At 51.2% G+C, this 27,409-nt stretch overlaps 1 protein-coding gene across 4 annotated transcripts; it reads left to right on the top strand.

Annotated features, from left to right (window-relative positions):
* Positions 1–1,664: 1,664 nt before the first annotated feature.
* BMF (Bcl2 modifying factor) lies at positions 1,665–22,838 on the top strand. Of its 4 annotated transcripts, none has more exons than XM_019968500.2 (5): positions 1,665–1,809; positions 2,175–2,303; positions 4,442–4,738; positions 6,259–6,419; positions 18,937–22,838. In XM_019968500.2, the coding sequence occupies exons 3-5, from the start codon at positions 4,447–4,449 to the stop codon at positions 19,036–19,038; spliced, it is 555 nt and encodes a 184-aa protein (XP_019824059.1). In that variant the 5' UTR covers positions 1,665–1,809; positions 2,175–2,303; positions 4,442–4,446; the 3' UTR covers positions 19,039–22,838. The 4 variants fall into 4 exon arrangements, with proteins under 4 accessions (XP_019824059.1, XP_070653357.1, XP_070653359.1 ...); XM_070797256.1 differs by having other exon boundaries at positions 3,789–4,738; XM_070797258.1 differs by lacking the exon at positions 2,175–2,303 and having other exon boundaries at positions 1,692–1,809.
* Positions 22,839–27,409: the final 4,571 nt, after the last annotated feature.

Genomic DNA, 27,409 nt, shown 5'->3' with positions numbered 1-27,409 from the left:
CTTATATGGGGACCAGGCTGATGGCCAAGCTTGACTCTTGCCCCTTTCCCTTTTCCCTCTTCTCCATCTTTTGGGGATAGCATTTTCCTACTCTAGCAACCACAGCCCTCATTATGCCTGGTCCACTTTCTTAGGTACCCTTTGAAGGAGTTAGGGACAGAATGAGCAGGAAAAAGAGACAAGGAGACTTTAGGCTCCACTGTGCTAAGAGTCCCAGCCCCATTTAGCTTACATTTGAGTTTACAAACTCAGAGAGAGCAGCTTGGTGGTCCCCACTGCCAGTCCCCACTGTCCCCAGGGTCAAGCCCCATCATCCCTCACCTAACCTGTTGCAGGGACTGGCTCTCTTTCACTGATTTCTGGCCTCTTCATTTATCTTCCCTAAAATCCAGGCTTGGTCAAGTCAGTCATCTTCTGTGAAATCTTTGCTGGCTGACCTATGCCTCTGGAATAAAGTGCAGATTCCTCAGCTGCCATTCCAGGGACACCTCTGTAATTTGATCTGAACCTTCCTACCCATGCTCACCCTTCCTCAGTCCAGATGTGCACCCAATGATCCTATACGTCCCCCTGCCCTTGGTCCCTTGACAAATTCTCCAGTTCAGCGCTTGATTGTGTTAAAGCTAGGTCTTGGCTATTTTATCTGGTATTCCTGATTGAAAAATTGCCCCATCCTTCAAGGTCCAATTCAAAAGCCACCTCCCTAAAGCCTTCCCCAGCCTTAGCATTCTAAATGTTTCTGCATTCCCAGCAGTCATTATCCCTGGCATTACCATATTTCATGTTGCTTTCCATTATCTTCTGGTCTACTTCTCTAAGTAGGTTGTAAACTCCCTGAGGGCAGGCACCAGGTTTTTGGTACCTAGCCCAGTACCCGGCACAATGAGGGTGTTTAAGAAATGTTTGTGAACTAGCCCATAGATCCCCCTGCCGATAGTAGGTGGTCTGCAGGACACGTTGCTTTCCTTGCAGCCCTAGCACCATCTCTCAGTGCTGCCATAAGCAGGATGCGTATCAACTGCCCGAGCAGCCCTTGCATTCCTGATCTCTCCTCTCCTCAGCCAGATGTTAATTTTGTTTGACTGTCCATTCCCAGTCAAGAAGAGAGCCTGTGGGTCCCTTTGGATATGTTTGATCTGAATGTCACTCGAGATAACAGTGTCAGTCACACATGTTTTCAAGCTTCCTATAGCTTTGAGGGCTGGAGTTTGCTTCTGACCTGCCCAGCAGCCGGGAAGATGCTTTGCCACCAGGTGGCCGGGATCCACCGGCACCCGTATCTTGGGCCCTCTGGATGCTGCCAGCCTCATCATCTAAAATCTCCCCGCTTCCTTCTCTTCCTCTCCCTTTCTGGACGCGCCGAAATTATTCAGACCATACGCATGAAAGAGAAGACAAAAATCACTTTGGCGCCCCCTATCTCCCGCCTAACAGGGAGGACTAAAAGGCTCTCGAGTGCTTCCAAAGTCCGTGTTAGGAACAGAGTTTGCTTGGGCGACGGCGCTCCAATTGCGTTTCTGGCGGAGGTCGGAATTTGGCTCGGTCCCTTGCAATGTTTCCAAGGGAAGGTTAGTACAATCGTGACAGTCCCTGGCAGCCGCCCAGCCCGGGACTTCGGGCTCCACTCTCCATTGGCCAGCCATCCGTGTGACGCTCCGGAGGCGGGGCCTCATCAGCTGTTTGCGGGATGCCCCGAGCGGGCGTATTTTGGAAACAATACCGCGAGGTGCAGAGTGGCCTCCACCCGAGCCTGCCCGCCTCCTGCCGCCGCCGCCCCTGCCCGCGCCTCCCGCCGCCCGCAGCTGCCGGGTGAGCGCCTGGGCGGCCAAGGGCCGGGCGGAGTTGGATCTCACCTCCTTGGGGAAGTGGGGAGAGGATCGCGCTGCGCGTGGGGGCCCGGGAAGGGTTGGGCTGCGGGCGTCTGGAGTGACCACGGACTGGGGCACTGGGGTGTGGGAACGGGGTACCGAACCCACATGTAGGTGCGCTGCTCCACAAAGGAGTGCGGGACTAGTAGCATTTGAGTCTCTAATGACTTGGGTCCAGGTGGGCAGGGGAACCTGCGCTTCCCCGCTGAGCAGATCTGGGCGCTCTGGATCTGACATAGGGGTAGGGCAGGGAGTTGTGGGACGTCCTACATCCCTGCGGAGTCTGAAGGCTCCTCTCCTTAACAGCTGGGCTTTCCCCCCTCCTTCCCAATTGAGTTTGGGCGCCAAGCCCCCGAGTGCTCGTCACGCTGGACCCTGGCACGGAACCCTGGCATCACGACTCGGAGGCCGAGATTCTCCCCTGGAGCCACCCAGGTCTGCTGTGTGTTGTGTGAGTGCGTGTGTGTGTGTGTGTGTGTGTGTGTGTGTGTGTGTATGTGTGCGTTCCCAGATTTTAGCCCTCGAAGAGGTTCAGAATGTCTGGCTACTGCCTTCTCCTAGGAGGAGGAGGAGGAGTCTGAGTTCAGCATCCCTGTTAGAGTCCTTAAGGGCTGGGATGGCTCCAGCAGGTTTTAGGTCTCCTTGATAGGACTGCTTCTCTGGTAGTGCATTTAGGAAGTGCCCTCCTGTTGCCTGTTTGGACACCACCTCTTCAGTTCAGGGGAAGGGGAGAAGTCTCTTTACTGTATCCCAGTTTGCGCTTGATCTTGCCCAGCACCCCTCTGAAGGCTCCCACTTGCAGAAGAGCCATCTGTAGTTCCTGTGGAGAGTGGGAAGGGTCCCCCTAGGCTGGCAGACCCACACCTCTGGCTGCACCTCCAGTGCAGGCAAGGGCTGAACTTTGGGGCTTTGCTGGGAGGGGGTGGGAGAGGTGATAAGCTTCAAAGGAAAAGCCAAGACAATGACTGCTGCTTGCTATTGGCTTTGGAGGGCCCCATCTTAGGTTGGGATTGCCAGCTTGCATAGAGGAGGTGGAAGGGCAGGAGGGGAGCTCCTGCCAGGTGACTGGTAGGACAGCGCTTGGTCCTTTCTGCAGGATGCCTTGTTTCCTGGCACTGATAAACTAGTTCTCTCACACCTTTTAGGAAAACACTGTCCCAAGAGCACCACGTGCCTTTTTTTGCCATCCAAGTGGGCAGGGAAGAGGGCAGGCAGGATAGGGACCATAGATAGCTCAAGGACAGGATGGGATGGAGGGAGAGTTAAAGCAGGCGCCTTAAAGAAAGCTTGCATTTGAGAAAGCCAAGATTCTTGAATTAACTGAGTTTCCTCTAAGTACTTTACCAACCCACAGACCATTTGGCTTGTTCTTCAAGGGCAGGAGACTGGAAGACAGAATTCCCAGGGGACCTCTAATTGACTCTGGCAGTGACAAACACCATCTCTCTGTATCCTTAACCACTCAGGTGGTTGCTTTTCTGACTGCCCCAGGGACCCTGGGGGGTTCCTGGTGTACGTATAGGGGACTGACTTTGAGCACAAGAAGCTGGGTGACTGCAAGCTCATACTTCCAAGAGCCATCAAATGGAGCAAGTGGAACTTCTTTATCACCAAGAAACTCATATCAACAACCTGAGTTCAGGCAGCAAGTGAGGTCACAGAGAGAGGGCTGAATTTCACTTCCTTCTATGAGGCAGGTTGTACCCATCTCAGGTTCGGTGCTGGCAGGAATGGTAGGCTGTGGGGAAGGATTTGAAGTTGTGGAGATTAGTGACTCCACACTGAGCTGGGGGACTCTGGGCACTTTGCTGGTTGCTGGACCTCTCCTCTCGGCTAAGCTGTGGTAGGCAGATAGCTCTACTCTGCTGAGAGGGCAGCTGCAATGACTAACTTGGGTTTTTCTCCCCCTCTCTCTCCCAGGACACACTCTTACCACATCGTTGAGCCTGTTTGTTGTGTTGAGCAAGCAGCGGGTGGAGACTAGAGTCTTGGGCGGGGCTTAGCAGGTTTGGAGGGAACCTGGCCGGGCTAGGATCGCTGGCTTTTGTTTTTTCTGCCCAGCCTGGAGCTCTGCTCAGACTGAGATGAGAACTTGATGGTTACTCCTCAGGCCAGCAAAGGGGTGTGTGTGTGGTGAGCACTGTGGGTACAGCCAGTCACAGCGCCCTCTGCCCTCCCACAGCCACTCACAGAGTCTAGTCTTGTTGACATTTCTCCAGGTACCCTCCGTGCTCGTGGCAGCTGACCATACTCCTGCTATGGCTGAGAGTCAGTAGCAGTCCAACTGTGTGACTGTGACCAGCCTGGGTCAGAAGAGGAGGCTGAGGGGAAGGTGGCTCCAAGTGGGCACAGGGAAGAAACATGGAGAATCCTGAAACTGCAAGGCAGCCCACATTTGGGGATGGGTTGTCACCCTTGGCAATGCTTTATCTGTAGGGTTGACTGTCATCAGTGCCTGAGCCCACTTCTCCACATAAGAAGGGGGAGCAGGAAAGAAGGAAAGGGAGGGAAGTCCTTCTAGGTAGAGCCTGGGTGGGGGCAGCCTCCCGGATGCCTGCATTGCACCCTCACAGGGGAGATGGAGCCACCCCAGTGTGTGGAGGAGCTGGAGGATGACGTATTCCAGCCCGAGGATGGGGAGCCGGGGACCCAGCCCAGGAGCTTGCTCTCTGCTGACCTGTTTGCCCAGAGCCAGCTGGACTGCCCCCTCAGCCGTCTGCAGCTCTTCCCTCTCACGCACTGCTGTGGCCCTGGGCTTCGACCCACCAGCCAGGAAGACAAGGCTACCCAGACTCTCAGCCCAGCTTCCCCGAGCCAGGGTGTCATGCTGCCTTGTGGGGTGACTGAGGAGCCCCAGCGACTCTTTTATGGTGAGTGCTCTTAGCCTCAGGACTCCTCCCTTAGAGATGGGGGAAAAGAGGGGACTTTCCCTCCCCAAACCTGCTCTTTGCTATTTCCTTCCCCAAATTGAGCAGCAGGGGCTATTGATCCCTCAACTCTTCACCTGCTGTCTTTCTGCTCATATACTGCTGCTTGCCTGTGCTCCTCAGGCCACAAGCAGGACAGATTTTGGCCTTGCCATTCTTTTCTGCTCATTTGTCCCTTTCTGGAGGGATCCTTGGGTCCATGGTGTCTCCTTGGGTTGGAAGAAGGGTACCTGGGTCTTGGCTTTTACATATTATGGCCTGTTGAGTGGCCCAGCCTTTTGTGTCGTAATAGTGATGTACCTTCCGTAAAGTGGCTAGTGTTGCCCTGGAGAAGGCTGGGGGATCTGTGACTCGCTGTTGACACTGAAGGGGAAAACCCAGCTTGTTCTGGGAGAGAAGTTTCCTGGAGGCAGAAGGTCCCCCAGCCCAGTTGTCACTTGGGACTTTCTGTGTTTGGAAGGGGAACTGGAGAAAGAGGTTGGGCCTGCCTAGGCTCATTGCCAGCAAAGGGGCTGTTTCCAAGGCTCAGTCAGATAAGACCCTTTCATTTGTGGGCTTCAGTGGTTGGTTTTATTAGCAGTTTGCCCTCCTTGGCAAAAGGGCAGGGTTAGATAGCCAGTGTTCTTCATTTAGCACAAAGCTTATGGAGGGAAGGGTGGTTCAGAGGCTATCTTGCTGGGTCTGATGGAGCGGATTGAGGAGACGCTGCAGTTATTCCCAGAAGGAGCTGCACTGTAGGACAATTCAGGCAAAGTAGTTCTGGCAGGAGTCTGAGAAGATGGATAAGGCAGGCGGGCAGGGAGGAGGGAAAGACGGGAGCAAGCGGGCGCCCCTAGTGGCAGCTCGGTGACCAGCACTTGGTCAGTAAGGAGAGCAGGTCTAGGTGTCTGGCCTGGGGCTGGCTCCAGAGAGGAACTTGGCTAATCTGTGGCTCAGAGGCGTCTTCTCTCCCTATGTTTTTGTGCCACTGCCCAGAGCTTCAGGGCCTGAAACTAGCCTTTCTCTGCTACACTAAAAAAGTGAGGTTACTTTCTGATTTTCTTTCTCTGTCCCTTGCTCTGCTCAACTCAGGATCTCTGGAGAGCTGCCTCCAATGTTTTTCTAGAGAAGAGCTTCAGCCTGCTACTACCATATGAATAATGAATAATGAACTGTGGTCAAGCGTAGCTGGGTAAATAAGGACAGAAGGTTGGCAAGTTCAGCCACACTTATTACCTTTGCCGTGGCACTGCCAGTGAAGGGAGGGCTGAAGGAAAGCCTGGCATCAGTTTTCATACTCTTGGGCAGCAGGCAAGTCAGGCTGTCCACATTTGGCAGAGTGCCCTGAGAAAGGCAGGCTCAGTTCCTCTCCCTTCCTATACTAGAGTCTACCCTTGACCCTGGGTCTTGACCAGGGGTGGCAGGCATGGGGAAGATGGGGCAGTGGTGGAGCTTGCTGAGATGTGGGCCCTCTGTCTTTGCAGGCAATGCTGGCTACCGGCTCCCCCTTCCTGCCAGTTTCCCTGCAGGCTTGCCCCTTGGTGAGCAGCCCCCTGAAGGGCAGTGGCAACATCGAGCAGAGATACAGATTGCCCGAAAACTCCAGTGCATTGCAGACCAGTTCCATCGGCTTCATATGCAGCAAGTAGGCACCGGGGCTTGGTGGGGGGAGGTGGTGTGCATCTGCTGGGGCTGTGGGGCTGGGGCCTGCCTCAGCAACTCTTTCTGCCAGGCCCCACGTTTAAGGCCCCATGTTACCGTGATTCTCTTGAACTGGAAATCGAGAATGGGCCTGGCTGGATGAGTGCTCTTGCTCTCACCTCTGAGATCCAAGTTGTTCATCTGCCTACTTTCAGCTCAGGCCCCTGGGAAATGCTCCAATCTCTTGCGGAGAATGGCATAGCTTCTTGCAGCCTTGACTGACACACTATATCTTATTGAGTTCATCAGTGGGAGATGGTCCCTTGCAGACCTAAGGGGAAGATTTTCATGGTGCTGAGGAAAACTGGACAGTCGGAGGTACCTGGCTGCGGTGCAGTGGGAAATGGGTAACCAAGGCCTGGAGGGTCTGAGTTGGGAAAAGTGGTGGAACCGGTTGTAACCCGACACTTTCCAGCTGGGGAGGCCGCTCCTCATTGTCTCTGTCTGGAAACCAGGGTTGGGACTCTGGAGACTGTGTACCTCAGAGTCTCTCCAGACCAGTGACCGGGTGCTCGGCGGGCAGCCTGGCACCAGCCCGCCAGGGCGGAGCATCGCGTGTCAGTGGAGCTTGTGGCAGAGCCCATCAACAAAGGCGGCGGCTGGCGGGCTCGTGTGGAGGAGCCCTCTGTGCCTTGGGCTGGAGGCTGCCTGGCTCTGCAGCGGCAGTCTGGCCCGGCCCCTGGGCACTTAACTCTTCCTTCCTGGGCTGACTTTCTGGATGGCTGCCAAGGCGGGGAGAGGAGCCTGAGGCTGGATCCCTGCTAGTACAACCACCACTGAAGCAAAGTCATGCCACCTGGAAATGAACACATTCCCTGCCTCTGGGACAGTGTCCTTGCCTAGTCGGCTGTGTATGTGTATGTGTGTGTGTGTGTGTGTGTGTGTGTGTATGCGTGTCTATATCTGATTGTATATCAGGAAATCAAGAAAATAATTAATCCACCATGATTGGGCAGACCCTGAGGTTAGACGGGGAAATTCAGGTGACCAGAGGAGAGCTATTGATAATAGGTTTGACTTGAGGACCAAAACATGGCCAGCACCTGGTAGGAGGTGGGGTGGGGAGACAGAAATTGAGTTTAGGTTTCCTGAGATCCAGCCATAAGGGGTTAGTCTCTGCCAAGGTGAGCGTCTCTGCCAAGGGGTTCTGAGGGAAACGTGGGGTTAGACCTGGTCCTGGTGGGTTCCCCAGTCCCTCAGGAAGAGAGGGTGGCCCTGTGCTTAGATAATAAGGCAGCCTGGCTGCCTCCTCTGGCTCCAAGCTCCAGCCCCTATTCCCTCCTTTGATTGTTCTGTGGAAACTTGGCTTAGGGTTTTCCCTTCAGTCCACTCTGGTTCTTGATTTCTGCCTCTTGGCCTTCTTCCTACCCATTCACTTTACGCTGGCTGTGTAGGCCTGTGGTTGGCCTGAGCTCGCAGCTCCTAGCCCCAGTGCTGCAACTGATAGAGGACACAGTGGCTCTGGGTCTCCTGGACTCACCTGGGGGCCTACCTGGAAGGCAGTGTTCTGGATTCCCATTAGACCTGATCTCTCTGGGAAACAGCTGTTTCCCAGAATGTTCCACCATCCACTGGTAAGCCCTTCTAGGCTTGGGAGCAGGCTGGGAGGCCTCCTTTGCCCAGTCGAGCCCTGGCACAGGACTAGAACTCAGCCCAGGGCCATTTCTTCCCAACTCAGTCCCGCACAGGAGAAGCTGGCCCTGATGCCAAGGTCTGACCCTGCCCTTTGCTGTTTGGCATCACTGACCCCAGTGCAGAGCTGTCTCTTGGAGGGCCTGGTTCAGCTTGGGAGGAGAAGGGGCAGAGCCACAGAGTGGGAGGAGAACTAGAGGAGAGTCTCCTCAGCTCTGCACCTCCTCCACTGCTGGTTCCTGACTTCCTTGTGCCCCTCACCATCCTGCCAGCTACCTTCTCCTACCGTGCAGTGGCAGGAGGCCGGCCAATGAGGCCGAGAGCTGGTTTTCCCAAATTTTCCATCGCAAAGAGCTAGGCTTTTTGTCCGTGGGAGTCTTCTTACTTTTATCCCCCTCCTCCCCACTCACCCTGCTCACTTCCCTGGGAGCCCATCCTGTGGGAAGGACTGGGATCATGGCCATGGGCAGATGGAGTGCTGGCATGTGTAGGACCTTTTAGCAGCTAGTTTTAAGAAGTGAGTCATTTTCTGAACTTGATTACAATATAAACTAACGTCTAGATATTTCATATCCACACAAAACTGTTGTCACTCTTACATTCTTATAATTCACCTTCTTTCCCTATTCCTTCCCCTCATCTCTGCAAGCAGGACACTGAGGCACAGGGGTGGAAGTAATTTAGGTTAAGTCTTGAGGCTTCAGATACAAAGTCTGAAGGCCCAGGTTTGAATGCCAGCTACCAGCTACTGGGAAGACACTTGATCTGGCAGAGCCTATTTCCTCTTCTGTAAATTAGACCTAATATCACAGAATTTGATCATGAAGATTCAGTGAGAAAATACCTATCTGAGCTCCAGGCACACAGCAGGTATTCTTTAATGCTTGTTTCCTTTGTCTCTATAATCCCGATCATCCCCCACATTTGTTCTTGTCAGTTCACAGTGCATCTTCCAGCCCACCTGTCCAGCTAGTCCCTAAGCAGAGCTGCCTCCTGTGGGCTCCCTTCCACCCGCCCTGTTCAGAGAAATTGGCTTCTAAGCTATTCACTTATGGGCCTTGTCCTTGTACATTTCTCCTGGGGGAATGATGATCAGTCTCCATCATTATCGGTTGAGTTTAGATAACCAGGAAAGACAACTCAAGACACAGTAAGAAGGTTGAAGGAGCCCGGCCATCTCCTTTCTTCTCAGGTCTGGGATGGTGTCCCAGGGCCAGACAATGGCCCTTGGTCCCCGAATCCTGTAGGGAAGGTGAAGCTTCTGCCTTTTGTCCCTGGTTAGGGACCTCAGTTATTCTTTTTTTTGGCTACATCAGGCTTGTGGGATCTTAGTTCCCTAACCATGGATTGAACCCATGCCCTCAGCAGTGAAAGCATGGAGTCTTAATCACTGGACAGTCAGTCATTTCCAGTTATACTTTTTCTATTTGAGGGGAAGCCCTAGGAGATGTGGAGCACAGGGAAGGGTGTGATGATGGTAGTGCCTTATAGGATGGCATTATGGCAAAGTGAGTGTGTCAGCATGACCCTAAAGGCAACATGCTCCAAATTCCCCCTGGTGCTGGTTATTGCGGGCTGTAAACCCTCCCAGCATGTTTCTCGAGGAGCTTGCTGGATGGAGGTCTAGCTTGGCTACCCAGGTGATCTCTTCCGGATGGCTTCTCTGGACCAATGGGCAAGGATTGGAGACAGAAGCTGTGCTTGCTGTCAATGCTTTGGGTCTCCAAAGCAGCAAGAGAGTTGGTGGCAGAGTGAGTGGAGATAAAAAGCCTTTCCAAACCTGGTCACACACCCTTAACTTCCTCTGGCTGGGTCAGGAGTGCAAGATTCCCCTCTTTGCTCCTTTGTGAGCTTAGCTTAGCTGCAACACGTGCTCTGTGGTGGTCTGGTGACCTTAGCCTACCTTGACCTTGGCTCTGTAATGGTGCCTTGGTGTTTCTTGTCTGTCCAGCTTCTTCAGGGAACATGGCAGTACAGGTTTGCTTCCTCCCTGTGCTCAGGGGCTGCTCTGGCCCAGAGGTGAGTCCCAGCTTCTTTCCATTCCCCTTGCCGTGGTCTCCTCCAACATGAGTCAAAGAATGGAAAAAACCTGGTGTCCTCTCCCCTTAGGAAAGTCTCCTGTCCCAATGGCACCATCTTGAACTTTGTAGTATATTTCTGGGCAGTGTTAAGAAGCCAAGAATCATTAAAAAAAAAAAAAAAAAAAGTGGCTTCTGGAGACCATTGAGTGAGTAAAGCTACAGGAGAATTGAAATTCTTGTTGGAAATGGCTTTTTCACTTGGATCAGGAGTGGCTCCATTCAGAAGAGTCAGATTTGGAAATTCCCTGAATAGTAATTAGACTTTATGGAAAATGAGATCTGAGAAAAATTTCAGCCACTCAGTGGAAACCATCTTTAGTTGTAAGGTCAGAGAAAGGATCCTGGAATTAGACGCAAAGTCTGGTTCAAATCCCAGCTCTGTCCCTTATGAGTCCTGTGTTCATAGGCAAATCATGTAACTGACTTATCTGAGCCTCAGTTTCTCATACACACCTTGCAGAGTTGATGTGAAAGCCCTTTGGAAATTGTAATATGTTTAACTATTAATTCCCTGGTGGCTCAGTAGTAAAGAATCTTTCCACAATGCAGAAGACCCGGGTTCGATCCCTGGGTCGGGAAGGTCCTCTGGAGAAGGGAATGGCAACCCACTCCAGTATTCTTGCCTGGAGAATCCCATGGACAGAGGAGCTTGGTGAGCTACAGTCCAGGGGGTCGCAAAGAGTCAGCCACGACTGAGCGACTAACACACAATAACTATTAATGCCTAGACAATTTAACACTTTCGAAAATGGGTTTTAGGATTTTGTTTCGACCTGGTTTTGGAGTTCTTGGGGAGCTCTTTTGGAAGTTGTACCTGAGCTGGTGTTTTCTTGGTTTATTAACTAGTGGCTTCTCTGCCAGCAGCCTGGATCTTTTGTTCAGGGAGCCCCTCACTGCTTCCTGACCCTTTAGGATGCTGTCCTTGTTGGTGAGTAGTTTTCTGGAGTTCAGACTATGCCTAATAAAGTTGTTCAGGCTCTAGATGGGGAAGCCCGGGGCAGGAGCCCCAGAGATTCTCTCTAGGGTAAGAAGGGTCCCTAGGAGCCAGCCCCAGAGTGGGAGGTGCCCCTCGGACAGTGCCTGGGGAAGAGTGAGCCTGGGGGAGGAGCTGTGGAGAGTGCTGTGCGTGAGAGCCAGTGCTGGGGCTTGGGGGCCCTGTGTTTGCTCTGTGGCTGGCTCTGTTTATATCGCTCGCTATATTTAGCTTCTGAGTCATCAGCGTGGCTGACTAGAGCCGAGTTCCCCACACAACTCTGCACCTGACTACTCTCTCTTCCAGGAGAAGGGCCTTGTAGTTCCGGACAGTCCATTCCCTCCCCACCAAGGCAAGCCATGGGGATGGGGTTGGCTTTGGGTTTTTTTTTTTTCTTCCCGCCCTGGGGCAGGGAGGGTGATGAGAGGGAGGGATTTGGAGGAGGCATTAGAAAAGAAGGACAAAGAAAAAAGTCTGGTTTGCCTTTTGATCTGTGTCTAGCAACCAAGAGGGCATGTTCTATGACCAGTACAGAAACAGCCAGTGTGTGGGGTGAGGAGAAAAGTCTGGCCTTCGGTGCTTGGCTTGACCGTCCTGTCCAGGGAGTGGCCCCGGGCAGGATGAGAACAGTCAGCTGCAAAGGCCTCAGGTCGGGAGGTAGAGCCTTGGGGGTTCCTTCTCCCCCTCCTTGTAGATCCACAACGGACCTGCTCCCTCCTCACTCCCCTCTCTCCCTCACTTTTTAAAAATAATTATTTATTTTTTAACTGGAGTATAGTTGCTTTACAACGTGGTGTTAGTTCTGCTGTATAACAATGTGAATCAGCCATATGTGTCTCCCTCTCTTGTGACCAGAGCACACATACCCCTCTTCCTCTCTGAGTTCCTAAGAAGCTGCTCAGTAGTTTGAAGGAGCTGTTCTCAGACTGGGGGAGACAGAGCCATCCCTAGGGGCAGCTGGGTCAGGGCCTCAGTACTTCCTGTCTCCAGGCCACAGAGGGGCAACCCAAGGCTCTGGGGCATGGGTGGCAAGCACAGCCCGATCCCCCACCCCCAGGGACTGAAGCCGGTGGCCTCCACTTATGTTAGAGGAAGCCCTCCTATCTTGGACTGAGCTGGGCCCAGGCTGCCCTTCTGGGAGAAGCAACTGATGTTGCCATGGTGGTGACTGATAGCTCCAACGTCCGTTAGTGCTGCTGGCTCGGCTGAGGAAGCTCTTGGCGAGAATATTTTTCCTTTTCCGTTTTGCCACGTTGCTTGTTCCTTGGTATCTGGGTCAAAAGCAATTTGGGACAGTAGGCCCACAGGGCCCATTGGGCTGCCCCGGGGGTCTCAGAATTCCTTGCCCAGCTTGGCAGCCTGGAATTCTGAACCCAGCTGCCTCCGGCTGCCATGGCCCATCTCAGAGTGAGAAGTCAGGGATTCCCCCAGGACTTCATGAGCCTGCCTAGAAGATAGTGCTCCTGGGGCAGGTGCTCTGAGCTGAGGGTGTCGAGGGAATTGCTCCACAAAGTCGAGTCTGGACCAGGTTTCCCTTGTCCTCACCAGAGATTGGGGAGCTGCTCCAGGTAGCCACTGGCCCAATGCTTTACAGATATTTTTCTCATTTAAGCATCACAGCAACCTTGTACTTCAACACCTCATTACCCCCATTTTATTGGAAGCCAGGGCTCCGAGAAGTGGGGTAACATGCCCATGTGACACTGTTGATCCTAAAACCATGGTCTTCCCATCACCCATCCCTGCTCCTCAGCAGGTGCAGCCCAGAAGGTGAGAATCTGATGGAGGTCCCACTCTCCACCCTGGCTCAGCTTTGCCTCCTGTGAAACTGAGTTCTTGCTTTTCTCCCCTTCAGACTGTAAAATAATTGAAGACAAGGCTTACAGCTTGCTTATCTTTGTGTCCTTCGTAACTCTTAGCTCAGTTGGGTACCTGATAAAAGTTTGCTGAATCAAACAGAAACATCTTCCCGACTTCTTGTATGTGGAATTTTCCTGAAGTCTTCCTTAGCTCTGTATTCCCATTGTCAACAGCAAGGCTTTGTGGTTCAGCCTCACCATGGTCGGTTTAGAGTTGATGGGGAAAGGAAAGAGGTGCAGTAGGAAAACGACATTTTATAGAGAGTGTATTGCCCTATATTTTAAAAGAAACTGAGCATGGTTTCAGAGAAACATCTGAAGTTAACATTTCAGACCAGTTTTAGCTTTATTTCTGTTTGATCTTCAGTTAGCTCTGCCTCTGAAAGGTTTATCGTCTTTCTAGTCCACAGCATCCTTACTGAATAGTTAATGATCTGGAAACAATTTCTTTAAACATACTGGGGCGGGGGGCAGTTAGGTGGTGATTCTCTTTGAACAGTTAATATCATTTTCATAATGTGAATAAATACACTGTAATATTTTACTGAAAGAACACAGCTCTGGAGTCAGGGATCTGAATCACCCCCTCCCAACTAACTTTAGGGATAACTTTTCTAAGCCTTTGCTTTCCCATCTGTAAAATGGGATTGAAAATAATATCTGCCCTTCCTATGGCCCAGATTTTTGTGAGGAGCAAAAGAGACGATAAGAAAGCATCCTAGGTATGAGATTGTTATAAACTGATCTGTTTGGTCAATTTGCATTTTGTGTGTTTGGTTCTTCGAAATCAGGGCTACAATGTAGCTTTGCTCTTTACCCAAATTCTCTGAGGGTGAACTAGCTCTTGCTGGAGCATCTGGTATACCGGTGACACACGGAGTCCCCAGAGGGTGTGAACTGGATACGGGAGAGACAGAGGGAGATTCTTATCAGGGGAGAGCAGGGAACACTCTTTGTGCTTAGAGCAGAGGCGATGTGGGATGAAACTGAGTTCGATATGTGTAATACAACCTTGTCAGACACTGCAGCCAGCTCTTAAAAAAAATAAAAAAGCCTTTAATAGTTGGGCCTCTCTCTAGGCAAGAGGCTGATCCTATCACTTCAGGTACATCTTCAGACCTGGCCAGACATCAGTTGTTCCTGGCTTCAGACAAGCAGGTTATCTTGGAATGCTGGCTTTTCTGTAGTCAGGGCAGTGTGCTTGTTGAATACCTACTGTGTGCCCTACGTGTTCCCCATCATCCAGGAGGAATGACTGGGTATTCAGTCACAGTGCCTTGCACACAGTGGGAATGACTCCAACACTTGTCAGCTGACTGCCTTCATCCCCCGACCACAGAAGGAAAGCGGGGCTGAAAAGAGAACCGCGGGTCTGTCATCCTGGTTGTGCTTTCTTAACTGAAGAGAGCATTTTTATCCACCATGTGAGGACCCCTTTCTTTGGGGCATTCACCTCGATTCTTGCCTTCCGCGCCTTGGTCCTACCTTCTGGACCAAATTTGAGAGCTCTGGTGTACAGTTAAATTCCCATCAGCTTCTCATCTTCTGAGCCCGTCTTCTACCCCTGAGGATACCCTGGCTGTGCATTCTGGGAACCCCCATTCTTTGTAGATTCCCAAACTTGAGGGGTCCCAAGCAGCTTGGGAGAGCTGAGCCTTGTGCCAGGGGTCAGCACTCTCTGATCTCAGGTGATGAGTCAGGGGCCAAGCGCACTTTTTCCTGGTTCCCCTTTCCTTCTCCCTTTCTCCTGGACACCCTCTCCTGGAAGCATCCATGTGCTCTGATGTTCAGTGTCTTGTGTACCTCATCCGGTTCAGTGAATGTTGATTGCCTTTTTTCTTACTCTTTCTCTCCCTGGCCTCCCTTCAAGTCCTTTTTCTTTCCTTTCTAGTAATGTCCTTTTTAAAAAATTAAAAAAAAACATTTTGTTTATCGTTGTTCTTCATAATCAAGGCATTCTGGTTCTCTTACTGTGTGGCAATTTGATGTCCTTTCAGAAAAGGGCCTTCTGGAACTTACCCTGTGGCAGGAGAAGGCTGGGTGGGGTATGTGTGGCATTGTTCATGCTCACAGAAAGGGTTGCTGGGGCAGTAGATGGTTTCCCAGGCCCTGGTCTTGCTGTGTCTTATGGCTGCCGAGGCAGCCAGCTTGACCCTATACTAGGCAGCTTGTTCTCCAAGCCTACCTAGACCCTCCACCAGGCTGGATTTAGTTGTTGGAGCTCTGAGTTATAATCCTGAAGGTGATTGTGGGTGACAAACTCCGAATCACCAAGCTTTACAGTTGGAAATCACCTCAGTGGTTTCTAAATGCCTGTGTGGCCTGGCTGCCTTAGAAGCACCTGGGCAGGATTAACCTCCAGCTTCGCCAAGTCATTACTTTGGTGGGAGGAGATTGAAAGAGACTAAAGAAAATACCAAATCATGAAATGTTTTCTTCTAGGCTATAGGATCATGAGTGATTTTATTTTTTCCTTTCTAGTTTCTTGTATTCCAGTTTTTCTACAGTTAAGATGTATTATTATTATTATTTTTTAAGATGTATTATTTTTATAACTAAAATAGACAATAGATGTTACTTCTGATTTCAAAAAATGTCACTCAGGGGAGCATTTCAATATACAAATTCTTGGGCCCTTCCCTGAAGATTCTGCCCCAGTTGTTCTGGGTGGGACTTGAGGACTCTGTATTTACAATAGCACCTCAGTGGATTCTGTGACACAGCAGGTATGGGAACCACTAATACCATACCTCCACTTCACCTATGAGGAGAGGGAAGACTCAGGCTGGCTGGTGAGAGACCCCAGCCTCCCAGGTCCTCTGATTCCTGGCCCCGGGATGCTACCCACTGCCTAGAGCGCCTCCTTCCTGATTCAGGAGCCCCGAGGCCTGTCCCAGGCAGAGGCACAGAACCTAGGTCCTTCCTAAGGCTGGTCCCTTGTGGACCTAGGCCAGTCTGTGTCTCCCAGCAATGTCTCCACCTTCCAGTCTAATACCACTGTCTTTTGGGTCCTAGAACCTGCCGTCAGAGAAGGCAATGGCACCCCACTCCAGTACTCCTGCCTGGAAAATCCCATGGACAGAGGAGCTTGGAAGGCTTCAGTCCGTGGGGTCGCTGAGGGTCGGACACGACTGAGCGACTTTACTTTCACTTTTCACTTTCATGCATTGGAGAAGGACATGGCAACCCACTCCAGTTTTCTTGCCTGGAGAATCCCAGGGACGGGGGAGCCTGGTGGGCTGCCATCTATGGGGTTACACAGAGTCGGACATGACTGAAGTGACTTAGCAGCAGCAGAACCCGCCATGATTAGAGTGAGGATTCTTTCTTGCCTATCCACAAAGATTGCGGGCCCAGAGAGTTACCCAGAGTGGTAAGTGGCCCCCATTAGGGGAATGTGGGGAGAGATTGAGGCCTACAGAGATGGGATTGGTTCAGGCCCCAAATTGTAGAGCTGTGATCTCCTTCCTTGGCCCTTGAGCTGTTTTGAGATGATTTAGAGAAAAGGAAGATGGAGGGCCTGCTCTGGTATAAAGAAGGGTATGTGGTGGCACTTGGAGCACAGTGGTAATGAGTAAGGACATTGCTCTAGGGCCAGGTGATCTGGATTTTACCCAGACCCTGCTCCTTACTAGCTATGTGGCCATCCCTGCTACTTACTAGCTCTGTGGCCAAGTTTCCTAACTCTTTGAATGATCTCATCTGTAAAATGGGCATGATAATATATACATGTGTCATAGGGTTGTTGAGAGGATCAAAGGAGCTTAATGTGTGTAGAGCAGTTCTTCTTATACTCTAATATGTCTTAAAGTCACCTGGAGATCTTGTAACAAATTCAATAGACTTTAAAAATAGCCCATATAAAAAAAAAATCTTAAAAAAAAAAGCATTGTGATTCAGTGTGTCTACGTTTCTTATAAGCTCCCAGCTGATGCTGAAGCTGCTCGTCTGTGGACCACACTTTGAGAACCAAGGACATAAACCAGAACCTGACACACTCAGTTTACCATGACTGTTTGGATCGTGGTTGTTATTGTTACTTGGCCTTTTCAAAGAGGCACCTGAGGAGCCTCTAAATTCCAGCAGACTGGCCTCCCTGGAGACCAGTCTTTTCCTGGATTTTCCTCCTATTCCACCCATGACCTTTGCACCTGTCCTGGGTAGCAGCTGGAGAGGGGAGACAGGAGGAGGGGGTGCTCTGTCCAGCTGCTGCAGGCAGGCCTGAGTCTTCAGGTTTGCAGCTGAGTCCGTTTTCACGCTGCTTTACTCTAACCAGATTTTGTTAAGCCTGGTGTGTTTCCTCTTTTTACTCGTCTTTGTTTACAAAACACAAGGAAGCCATCAGTCTCTCCAGTCGCAGTCTGCCAGGCCTCCTCTGTGGCACACCCTGACTTCCCTCCCCTTCCTAGCAGGAGCCGTGCCTCCAGCTTTCTGGGTTTTCCAGTCTCCCCTTCTGCAGGGAAAAGAGCAATGCTATTGCTACAGATGTGGGGACACAGATACAGGACAGGGCCCTGAAGTCAGCCTCAGTTGACATCTCACCTCTCCTCTCTCTCTGTGGCCTCAGGCAGGATGACAGGGAACCCAGCAACCTGCCCAGTTGCCTGGGGACAGGTCAGGGGGTCAGGGCCTGACCTTCCTGGGAAGCTCTGGGAATCCAGGAGCTCTGGGGGCTCACTTTCCAACTCTGCCACTGACTTACTCTAGCCTCTGCTCAGCTGACTGGGAGTTGCCTGGTGGGGGCCGGGGCTGTGGTTAAAGACTGCAGGGGCTCCAGCTCCCCCTACACTCGCACACCTCACATAAATGTGATTGCTGCCCAGGCCGCTGCAGCAGTCCAAGTCCAGCCTCTGTGTTGGCTCTTTTTTTTGCACACTAGGTTTTTATTCCCCTGTCCACTGAGAACCCCGTGGAGAGGGCCCCAGCCTCGTCCTCCTGCCCTGGCAGATAAAGAGAGAACAAAGACCGCCTCTCCCAGCACCCCTTAGTCCCCTCCGGGCCTCTGCCAATACCTGTGTGGGTGGGGCACCAGCCACAGTCCCGTGAGTCACTGACCCCTGACCTTTGCCCCAAGCTTCCCTGCCTGACAGTAGGACCTGGGATAACCTCCAGAGAGTAGTGTGCATTCTTTGTTTTTGTTTTGTTTTCAAGTATGTTCTTGCTTAACGTTTAATTGGCTCCAGTCAGTAGGAAAGCGCTCCAAGAGGGATTATTTATGGCTTACTGTCAAGAGCGGCTATAAAAAGGGCAGCGCGGAGCTGAAGATGCTGGGAAGGGAGAGAGGGCAGGCGCCCAAGTGTGTGTGTGTGTGTGTCTGTGTGTGTGTCTGTGTGTGTGTCTGTGTGTGTGCGTGTTTGCACTGGATGAAATCAGATTTTTGCTGCCTCAGCAGTGTGGTTTAAATGGAAGATTAACCCTTTGACCTTCACAGTGTCAAATCACTTGCAGATGGAGGCTCCCCCACCCCTTTCCCCCTTGTTCTCTGTGTTACTTTGGAGTTGGGGGAGAGAGGGGGGCACTTCTTCTCTTTCTTTCTGAAGAAAGTTTGTTGTTGGTGCAGCTGAGGTTTGAGGGGCTCAGGAGCCAATCTGATTAAAAGCAGCACTTGGCTAAACTCTGGAAAATCCTGCAAGCAGGGGAAAAAGTTTAATCCTCTTGTGCACAGTGCATAAAGAGCCTGGTCTTTTCTTTTTAATGTTCACACTGCAATTGTATATGGAGAACGCTGCTATCTCCCCCTCGTCGCCACTTCTCTCATCACTCCCCCAAATCCCCCATGCCCCCGAGTTTGTTGTCCTGATGGGATTAAGGTGCTGCCCTGGGACATGTGGATCTGAACTTTTGCATTGGAAATGATAAGCTGTTGTCTAAGGTTGCATTTAAGAATTACATTGTCTTTTTTTTTTTTTCTTTTAGTACCAGCAGAACCGAAATCGCATGTGGTGGCAGATCCTCCTCTTCCTACACAACGTGGCTTTGAATGGAGATGAGAACAGGAACGGGGCAGGCCCCAGGTGAGGCTGGGCTGCCCCCTTCGCACGGGCACCATGGAAGGACACCGGCGAGGACTGACACTGCGTCTTGTGAAGTTGTTGTTTTGTGTTTTTATTTTAAAAATTTCTCTGTGTACATAAGACATACCCAAGCAGGACCTCTTTCCCCGTTCAGGGCCTCGACCAGGAGTGGGGGCCTTTGTCAAACACTGTTGAAGTAGAGGCTGGTGTGTCTGTGACGTGGAACCTCCTAAGGGCTCGGATGAGTAGATCCTCTGTCATCGGTTGTTGAAGACGACCAGGTAGTGATCTCCCATGAGAGGACTGTAGTTTTCCCACAGGAACTTAAGAAATAGGAGGCTGGATTAGACTTGTGGTTCCACCAAAGCTATCAGCCTTCCGCCGTGAATGGAGCCCCTATCCGACGAGTCACACTGCTTTAACCCCCGCCCAGGGCCTCAGCCAGGGGCTTTCCAGCTGTGCATGGCAACTTCACTAGGTCGGTCAGCCAGCTCCATGTCTGGGCTCTCACTGGGCCCAGCCATCGCCCACCCCATGGGCTCAGGGATTCTTGCCCAGCCCCTGTCATCTCCAGCAGACCTCAGGGAGGGTTGGGTTTCTCCATGGACCCTCAAAAAGTGCCGCAAAAATGAACCAAACTTCTGGGTAGGCCTCACATCTGCCTTTGTCCCACTTGGAAGCCCAGGATTGGTCCTGAGGTGCAGAACCACTGCCCACTCTGGCTGCCCGGGACTGGCTGGGTGTCAACCATGGAGGAGCCAAATAGCCAGTCAACGTGGTGTAGCCAGCAGCTTGTGCCTTTGTCAGGTTTTCTTTTGAAAGAGCCAGCCAACAGACTGCGTCCCACCCCCAACAGCAGCACTCTAGGGCCGGAAGAGACAGGACCGGACTGTGGAGGTGCCGGGAAACCAGGCGGCCATCCCACCCATAAGAGTAAGCCCTAGAGGAACCCAGACCCCTTGGTTTCCTTGGAAACCAGTTACCTCCTCCTTTTTATCCCCATTCCTTTCTCACACCTAGTGGGATCCAGGAAGAAGCCAGCACAGTGGCTTTGTCAGCTGAAATGTGTCTTTTAAAGTAACAGACAGTGATTAGAGTGAGGAACTGTCAAAGCTGGGTGCACATTTCCCGTCTTCCTTCAGCTTCCAGCCAGGCCAGAAAGGCAAGCTCTGGAACTCAGCAGGATCACCGCTGCCTCTGAACTCTTTCTTTTCTCTCCCTGCTGTGGCACTAATGGAGAGAATTTAAAGCAGCCTGCCTGGCAGCTCTGAGACCAGACACGGGGAATCTGAAAAAGATGCAGGGAATCTGTTAACCAGACACCTAGAAATTAAATTATCATTTTTGCATATGTGAGAGGTTAACATTGGTGCTAACGGTGAAGCAAGGCCCGAAGAAAAGATGGCTTCCCTGGGCTGAGAAGGCCCCAGGGCTACCCAAGGAAACTGGAGGAGTCCAGAGCAGACTCTCATATCTGAACAAGTCCCAGCTCCTCTGATTGTGCAGAGAGCAAGTCTTCATTCCCATTGAAGGACACACTGATCTGGATGTACGGTCAGGCAGGTTGTTCACTGCACAAGGGCACCGGCAGAGGAAGGTGATGGAAGCTAGACTCCAGCCCACCCTCTGCTCACTAAGTCGTATGCCCTAGTGTTGGGCTGTGTCCACTTACAGGAAGGATGCCTTTCCTAATTTGCACAGAGGTACCCTATGAGCTATCAATAGCTTGAAGAAGGACTTCAAACTGTGCATCAGCCTTGGTTTTGTTCTGCTTGGATATTCTAGAGGTATTACCTACCTATTCTTGGTCAGAATTGTATTCTCAGGGTGTGTACCATGGTTTGTCTGCTAAGAAGATAGGTTCCTTCTTGGGAACAGGCATGGAGACTGGTGCTGGGATAGGCTGACCATTGTGAAGTCCAGCCTTCCCTGTGGGTCTTCGCACCATTTTTTTGAATTGCATGGGACATGTGTTATTTTTCCCTCTCCTGGACCAAGGCTGTGACTGGCAGGGTGCTGGTATACCTCAAGTGGCATGCATAAGAAAACAGGATTATTTTTACCAGCCACTTTTACCCCCTCTTAGCAGACTTTCCGTGTGAGCTGAGTGAGAGTGCAAATAAATGGTCCAGGCCTTGGTGCCTAGGCAAAGTCATCAGCCTCAGAGACCTTGCTGGGCTGAGCAGGATGTCTAGTGGCCTTTCCTGAGAACTGAGCCCGCAGTCTGAGAAGCTCAGTTGAACATTGCACCTGGGGCTGGGTAGAGGGTCGGTCTGACTGCACTGTCTCCATATTCTATGAAGCCAGGAACTAATTCACTATCCTAAGCAAGCCAGGACCAAATGTGAAACTCCCCTCCTTCCCCTCCCGCCAGAACCCAGCAGGTAGAATAGTCCCAGGAGGAAGAGGTTCCTCCTGGCTGGCTGTTTTTAATTGGTGTAGTGATCTAGACTGGCCTCTTCCCCCTCTGCCTGGTGACTTGGTCTGAACATTCCTCAAGTTCAACCTCAGGAGACCCGTCCCTCCCCTGGGCTCCCTCTCCCCAGCCATGACCCCCAGGAGCTTGGCTGTCTCCAGTTAGGGGGTGGAGAATCAGTTAGAGGGAGGGAGAGTCTGACCTGGCTCCTGACCTGTAACCAACAGAAGACTTGTGGAGCTTTTGTGGTTAGCTGAGGGTAGGGTTCGGGAGAGGGACTGGAAACTCTTCCCTGGTAGGAATTGCCCTGGAGGGAAGGGAAGCCTGATGTTCAGGGTCAAAACAACTCTTCTCATTAAGAACCCCAGAGTAGGGGCTTCTGGAAGGTGGTAGAACTAGGGAGGGAACCCCCTCAGGCCAGCTGTCTCACTCACTCAGACAGTTGCAGGACTCAGCTGGGCCTCCTCTATCTTTGCCTGCTTCAAAGCCTGGACTGGTTTTGAAGAGGCTGCCCCTGGGGCCTTTTCTTGCTCAGTCCAAGGATCACCTCCCTCAAGCCCCCAGAGCAAGGGGCTTATGTGATAGGCATGTCCTGAAGGCTCAGAGGGGCCCAGCTGACTTGTCTGTCTGTCTCCAGTGGCCCAGCCTCAGCCAAGGATGGGCTGGACATGGCAAGGAGGGACATAGTCCAGCCAGGGCCTCCTCCACTTGGGGGCTGGGGAGCCACTGTGAGTGTCCTGGTTAGCACGCAGAGAGTTCTGATGAAGTGGAGTGGGGCAAGTGAGGGATAGCAGAAGCAGGCACATCGGCTCTGTGGGGGCTTCTGCACATTGGTGCTGCAGGGTCCCTCTGTGTGTGGGTGGGAACACCTTAGTGATAGACTACTCAGGCTGACTCCTTAACTCATTAGCCTGTGAAGCCTCCTGGGAACACTGAGCAGTGGGTGTCCAAGGCTGGTGGGCACTTTGAGCCTTGAGGGAACAGCAGAGCAAGCCATATGCTTCATAGATGTGTCAGCCTCTTGGGCTGAAGGTGCTTGGAGCTCTGCAGGCTCCTAGTCCGTGCTGCCCTTCTCTCTGCACAGCAGACCAGCACCTCTCCCTGCTTTGTGAGCATCGCCCAGCAGGTTGCTCCATCCCTGGGTCCACAAGGGCTGTGGGGGGAGACCTAGTGAGAATGTAGCATTTTGTCCCTCCCAGGTTAGCTGACCTGGGTTCACTGTGCTCTGCCTCTGGGAGAGAGACAAGAGAAGAGAGGGAGGGGATGGGAACTCATTGTTTCTAAACCTGTACAGAATATTTGGCTGTGTGTTCTTCCCGTGCATATATGTGTATATATCTTTGCCTCCATCAATTGGTACAGTTTTTAATAAAACCATTTAAAGCAAAGCTGGTCTTTCCCAAGGTGTAATAAAAATGCAAGGGGGTCTGTTAACGGATTAGAGATTCCTAACTTGCTTCTCGCTGCCCTCATGAGTGACACCCCACCCCCACCACCCCACCCCCGCCCGGGACCCCAGCTTTTGTCAGGACTTCTTTTCCCTCTTGGGGGTAGTGAAGAGACATTCTGATCACAGGAGAAGCACAGCAGAGGCCCCGTGAAGTGGAAAAACACAAAGTGTGGATCCAGACCTGGATTTGGATTCAGTTCCAGCCTCCACCAGCTGAATGATCATAGGCAAGTCGAATAACCTCTCTGAGCCTTCAGTTTTTCTGTGTGTAAATTACTGGTGTGCCTGCCCTGCAGGATTAAAGGGAGTGTGGACCAAGGACCTGTCCTGGGGCCAGCCCTTGGCAATGGCAGCTTTAGTGATCAGAAGCACCCTCCGCACAACCGCTCACCCCTGTCATCCTAGGCCTGGCTTTCCTTTTATCAAGGTAGCATCTCACAAGGTAGGCTAGCTGTAGGAGGACTTCCTGGCTTGTCTTTGAGGATTAACAATGTGTTTGACTCAAAAGGGTAGTTTAAAGCGCTTGACAGAGTTCTAAAAATCCTTGGGGAAAACCACCCACAGCAGTAAGCTATGAAACGAAGGGCCAACTCACTCGGCCTGTGCTGGGTCCCCATGACCTGGGAAGCTGTTGGCTCCCTGAGGATCAGCCTTGGACTTGGGCTCCTAGCCTGGTAGAAAGTGGGTGCTTGAAGTGACGTCAGTTGTCTTATCTAACCTCTTCATTTTAAGGGGGAGAAAACTGAGGCCCAGAAAAGGGATGCAGTTTTCTCTTGGGACTTTTTAAACAGCTGAGTCAGTCGGAGTGGGGCTCACCCCATCCATCTTGGTTTCCATTTGGAAATTGCAGTGCTCTTGCCCAGATCTGCAGGGAAGCCAAAACTCATCTATTTTTAATGCCAAATAACTGCCTCTTCTCCTGTAAAACATGGCACTTCTAACCACTCTATATTTGGACAGCAAGGTTTATTTTTACTGGAGTGTGGTAGAAGTGGGGCCTGGTGCCATATCCGGATGTTATTCTACATTTCACATGCGGGGTGGCAGTTGAGCCCTTAAAGCAGCTCCTCTGAGGTTCGTGGGGTATTAGGTGATTGTGACAGAAATGACTTTCTTGTAAGTCGTCTATGCCTGCTTCAGGTGAGGCTGCACTCAGGTGCCCAGCTAGAAACCTGATGGCTCACTTGTCCCAGCCAGGTTGTCCATTCTCTCTCTGATCCCTCCAGAAGTCCAGTGAGAAGTTAAAGGCTCAGCTGCCCAAGCTTGACCCAGGCCCTGCTGTTTGTCAGCGGAGCCACACTGGGCAGGGCACATAGTCTCTCTGTGCCTCGGTTTCCTCATCTGTAAAATGAGATGACAATAATCTCATAAGTTTGTTGTGAGCATTAAATGTGTGACTATGTGTAAGGGACTTAGAATAGTGCTTATTACATGTTCATTTTAAAATATATATTAGCTGTTAATATTATTGCTTTTATTATTATGGTTTGTAGGCAGATGACCAATAAGCTCTGACCATTGTTATCTGGAAATAGCCCCTGCACCTGTCTTCTCTCTCTGCTACACTGTTTCAGGGTCAGTTTTTCCCCTGGACAACTGCAAGCCCCTACCTGGTCTCTTTCCCTGCCTTGCCACACCCCCAGTGCCTTCTCCGCTGCCAGGGGACCTTTCTCAAAGACAGACTCCATTCCACCCCTCTCCACTGGAAAACTTGTTCTACTCTATCCGGTCCACATTCATTTCTTAGCCTGCCTCTCCAGTCCCCCTTGTATGAGTATTCTGACCCATAGAAACTTGTGTTTCTATGGATCAGAATAGAATGAATTGCCATTTCCTTCTCCACTGTATGTGTATTCTTATATGTGTATTATGCATGATAAATTACCCCTAAATGTAACTGATTAAAGGGTTTCCCAGGTGGCTCAGGTGGTAAAGAGTCCAGCTGCCAATGCAGGAGACGTGGGTTTAATCCCTAGGTCGGGAAGATCCCCTGGAAGAGGAAAGGGCACCCTACTCCAGTGTTCTTGCCTGGGAAATCCCACGGACAGAGGAGCCTGGTGGGCTACAGTCCATGGGATCACAGAGAGTCAGACACAACTGAGTGACTGAGCACCATGCACATAAACCTCTTAAAACCACCAGTCATCTCACAGTTATTTATTATCACCTCACAGTTTCTATGGGTCAGAAGTGGCATCCCAAGGAGGCAGTATGTTGAGAGGCTAGTATGAAGATGGAGATTCCTGGAGCACCCATTCAGTTTATACTATACAAGTTCAGTGAGACAGGGGGAATGGGGAGAGAGAAATACATTCACCAAGGTAGTACAGCAGATGGGTCTCTGGCCCTGCACTCAGGGAACATGTGGTACCTGGAGTGAGTGTAACATAGGAACATAGTATGTAACATAGGAACATGCAATGACCTCTTATCGCACCAGCATCTTATCCCTCAAAGATGCTTTTTTTCTGGTCCAGTCTGGCCCTAAACGTCAGTGGTTTCCTCAGCTGCTCAACCAAGGCAAGAGGACTCTCTTCCAACTTGAAGGAAAGCTGGCTGTCTGGGGTTTCCTGAGCAGTGATCCTGTTGTTCTTCATGGGTGTCTGACAGGATTTTCAAGGGCAATTTTCACTTCCTGTGATTTTGGTCTTACAGGAAGCCTTAGAAGCAGTCCCTGTGGGAATTGAGACTCCATTGGACCCTGAAACCAGTCATTCGGCCCTTAATCCTCTGCTTTCCTGGAGAAGTTTTTGCCCTAAGTGGGAAGGGTCTGAATGGAGTTAGAATTGGAAGTGCCTTGAAGGGAGGGTAGAGAGTACGTGATGTAAGTGGTATCCAGTCTGGCTGTGGCTTTGCTACCATTCAGAGGTGCCCTGGCTCCATGCTACCCTGCAGGCAGATCTCTCACCAGCATTTGAACTAATGCCGAGCGCTGCCTGTGAGACAACAAGGTTCACTGAACAAGTTGATGGCCCTGGCTGAGCCCTTTGCCAGGAGTCCTTCATCATGATGCCCCTGAAAGTTCATGCGTAGATTTCAAAGAAACGCGTGATCCCTGTCCTCAACATTAAGTCCCGAAGAAAACCAGTTACTCAGAAGCAATGAGAAGTTCACTCGGCTGGGATTAGGGAGACGGGCTTTTAAGCTGACTCCGTCACTAACTAGCTGAATGACTTCGGGCAGGGAAGTGACTTCACCTCTCTGGTCCTTGGTGTCCTCATCTGGACATTAGGGTGGAACCGCACTGCCTATCTGTGACCTGCCCAGCGTTTTCTTCTGCAGTTTCTTTGTTGGATCTTAAGCTCTTTTAAAAGAGATTCTGCTGGAACTGTATACCAATCCTTTCCTCAGGAGAAGGCACAGACTCAAGGATTTTTGTATCAGATCCCAGGCAGGTTATTTGGTCGCTTGGTTTCCAGATTTAAGGACTCTAAGGACAAAAGCAAAAGGACGAGTAATGCAAAAACTCAGAAACCAAAGCAAGCTCTTTCCTCATTCTTCCCCTGCCTTTGCTTATTCCACAGGAAGTGATCTTCTCTCCCAGACACTTCACCCTCGTGTCCACTGTGAGGGAGAGTGGCGTTATCTCTGGAGGGACTGTGTTTACTGCATTCTTGATTTCAGAGACACCCACTTCTCCATCAGTGAACAGGGGCCTGAGGCTGTGACAGTGTTGTAGCTCTTTGATCTCATCCATCTTGAAGCGGGGCAGTGAGATCTGGGCACCTTCCTATAAACTCAGGGAGTAAAGGGGCTTCTGATGAAGGTGTCTTGGAGGGTTGTGCTGAAGGAGCTGGCAGGAAGCAACTGGACGCTGACGATGAAGGAGAGCATGGCCCATGGCCATGGGAGACCCAGGAGCTGCCAAGGTGAAAGGCCTGGGAACTCTGGGCACCCTTGATAAAAGGTTCTTGCTTTACACCTGAGTGAGTCCAGGGTTCTGCCTGGTGATTCTGCCTTTGAAGTGGAGAGGGTTCAGTGCCTGGCAGCAACCTCATTTCTAACACATCATTACATTTGCCCAGAGTGCCCTTGAACGCCAGGTACAAACTTTACAGGGACTGTACATGTACACACACACACACACACACACACACACTCAAGTGGGCTGAGTACTGGTTTAAACAGTGACGACAGTCTGATCGATCAGCCCTGAGTCTGGTAGACCAAACCTGCAATCAGTGAGCCTTTTGCTGGAGCACTGAGGCTGGATACTGCTCAATGTGCTGCTGCTGTTGCTGTACACCTAACAGTGATTCCCTTCTGAAATGTAGAGAAGAACTGGTGATATTTCATCTACTGAGGAAACTGAAATTCACCTGTAAGAATGGCTGTCATACCATCAGGACCGCCTCTCGCCACTGGCAGCCACCATTTACCCAGAATGAGAACCAGCATTTCCTTGATTAGCATGTGAATGACTGTGTGCCTGTGTAGATAGACTCCTGGTGGCAGGAACTGGTCTGTCTCATTCACTACTCTATCCCCACTATCCAGCAAAGAACCTGA

The sequence above is a fragment of the Bos indicus genome, chromosome 10, assembly GCF_029378745.1.
Source record: "Bos indicus isolate NIAB-ARS_2022 breed Sahiwal x Tharparkar chromosome 10, NIAB-ARS_B.indTharparkar_mat_pri_1.0, whole genome shotgun sequence".
NCBI lineage: Eukaryota > Metazoa > Chordata > Mammalia > Artiodactyla > Bovidae > Bos > Bos indicus.
Note: the sequence above shows the minus strand (reverse complement) of the source record. Positions and strands in the feature narration are given on the sequence as shown.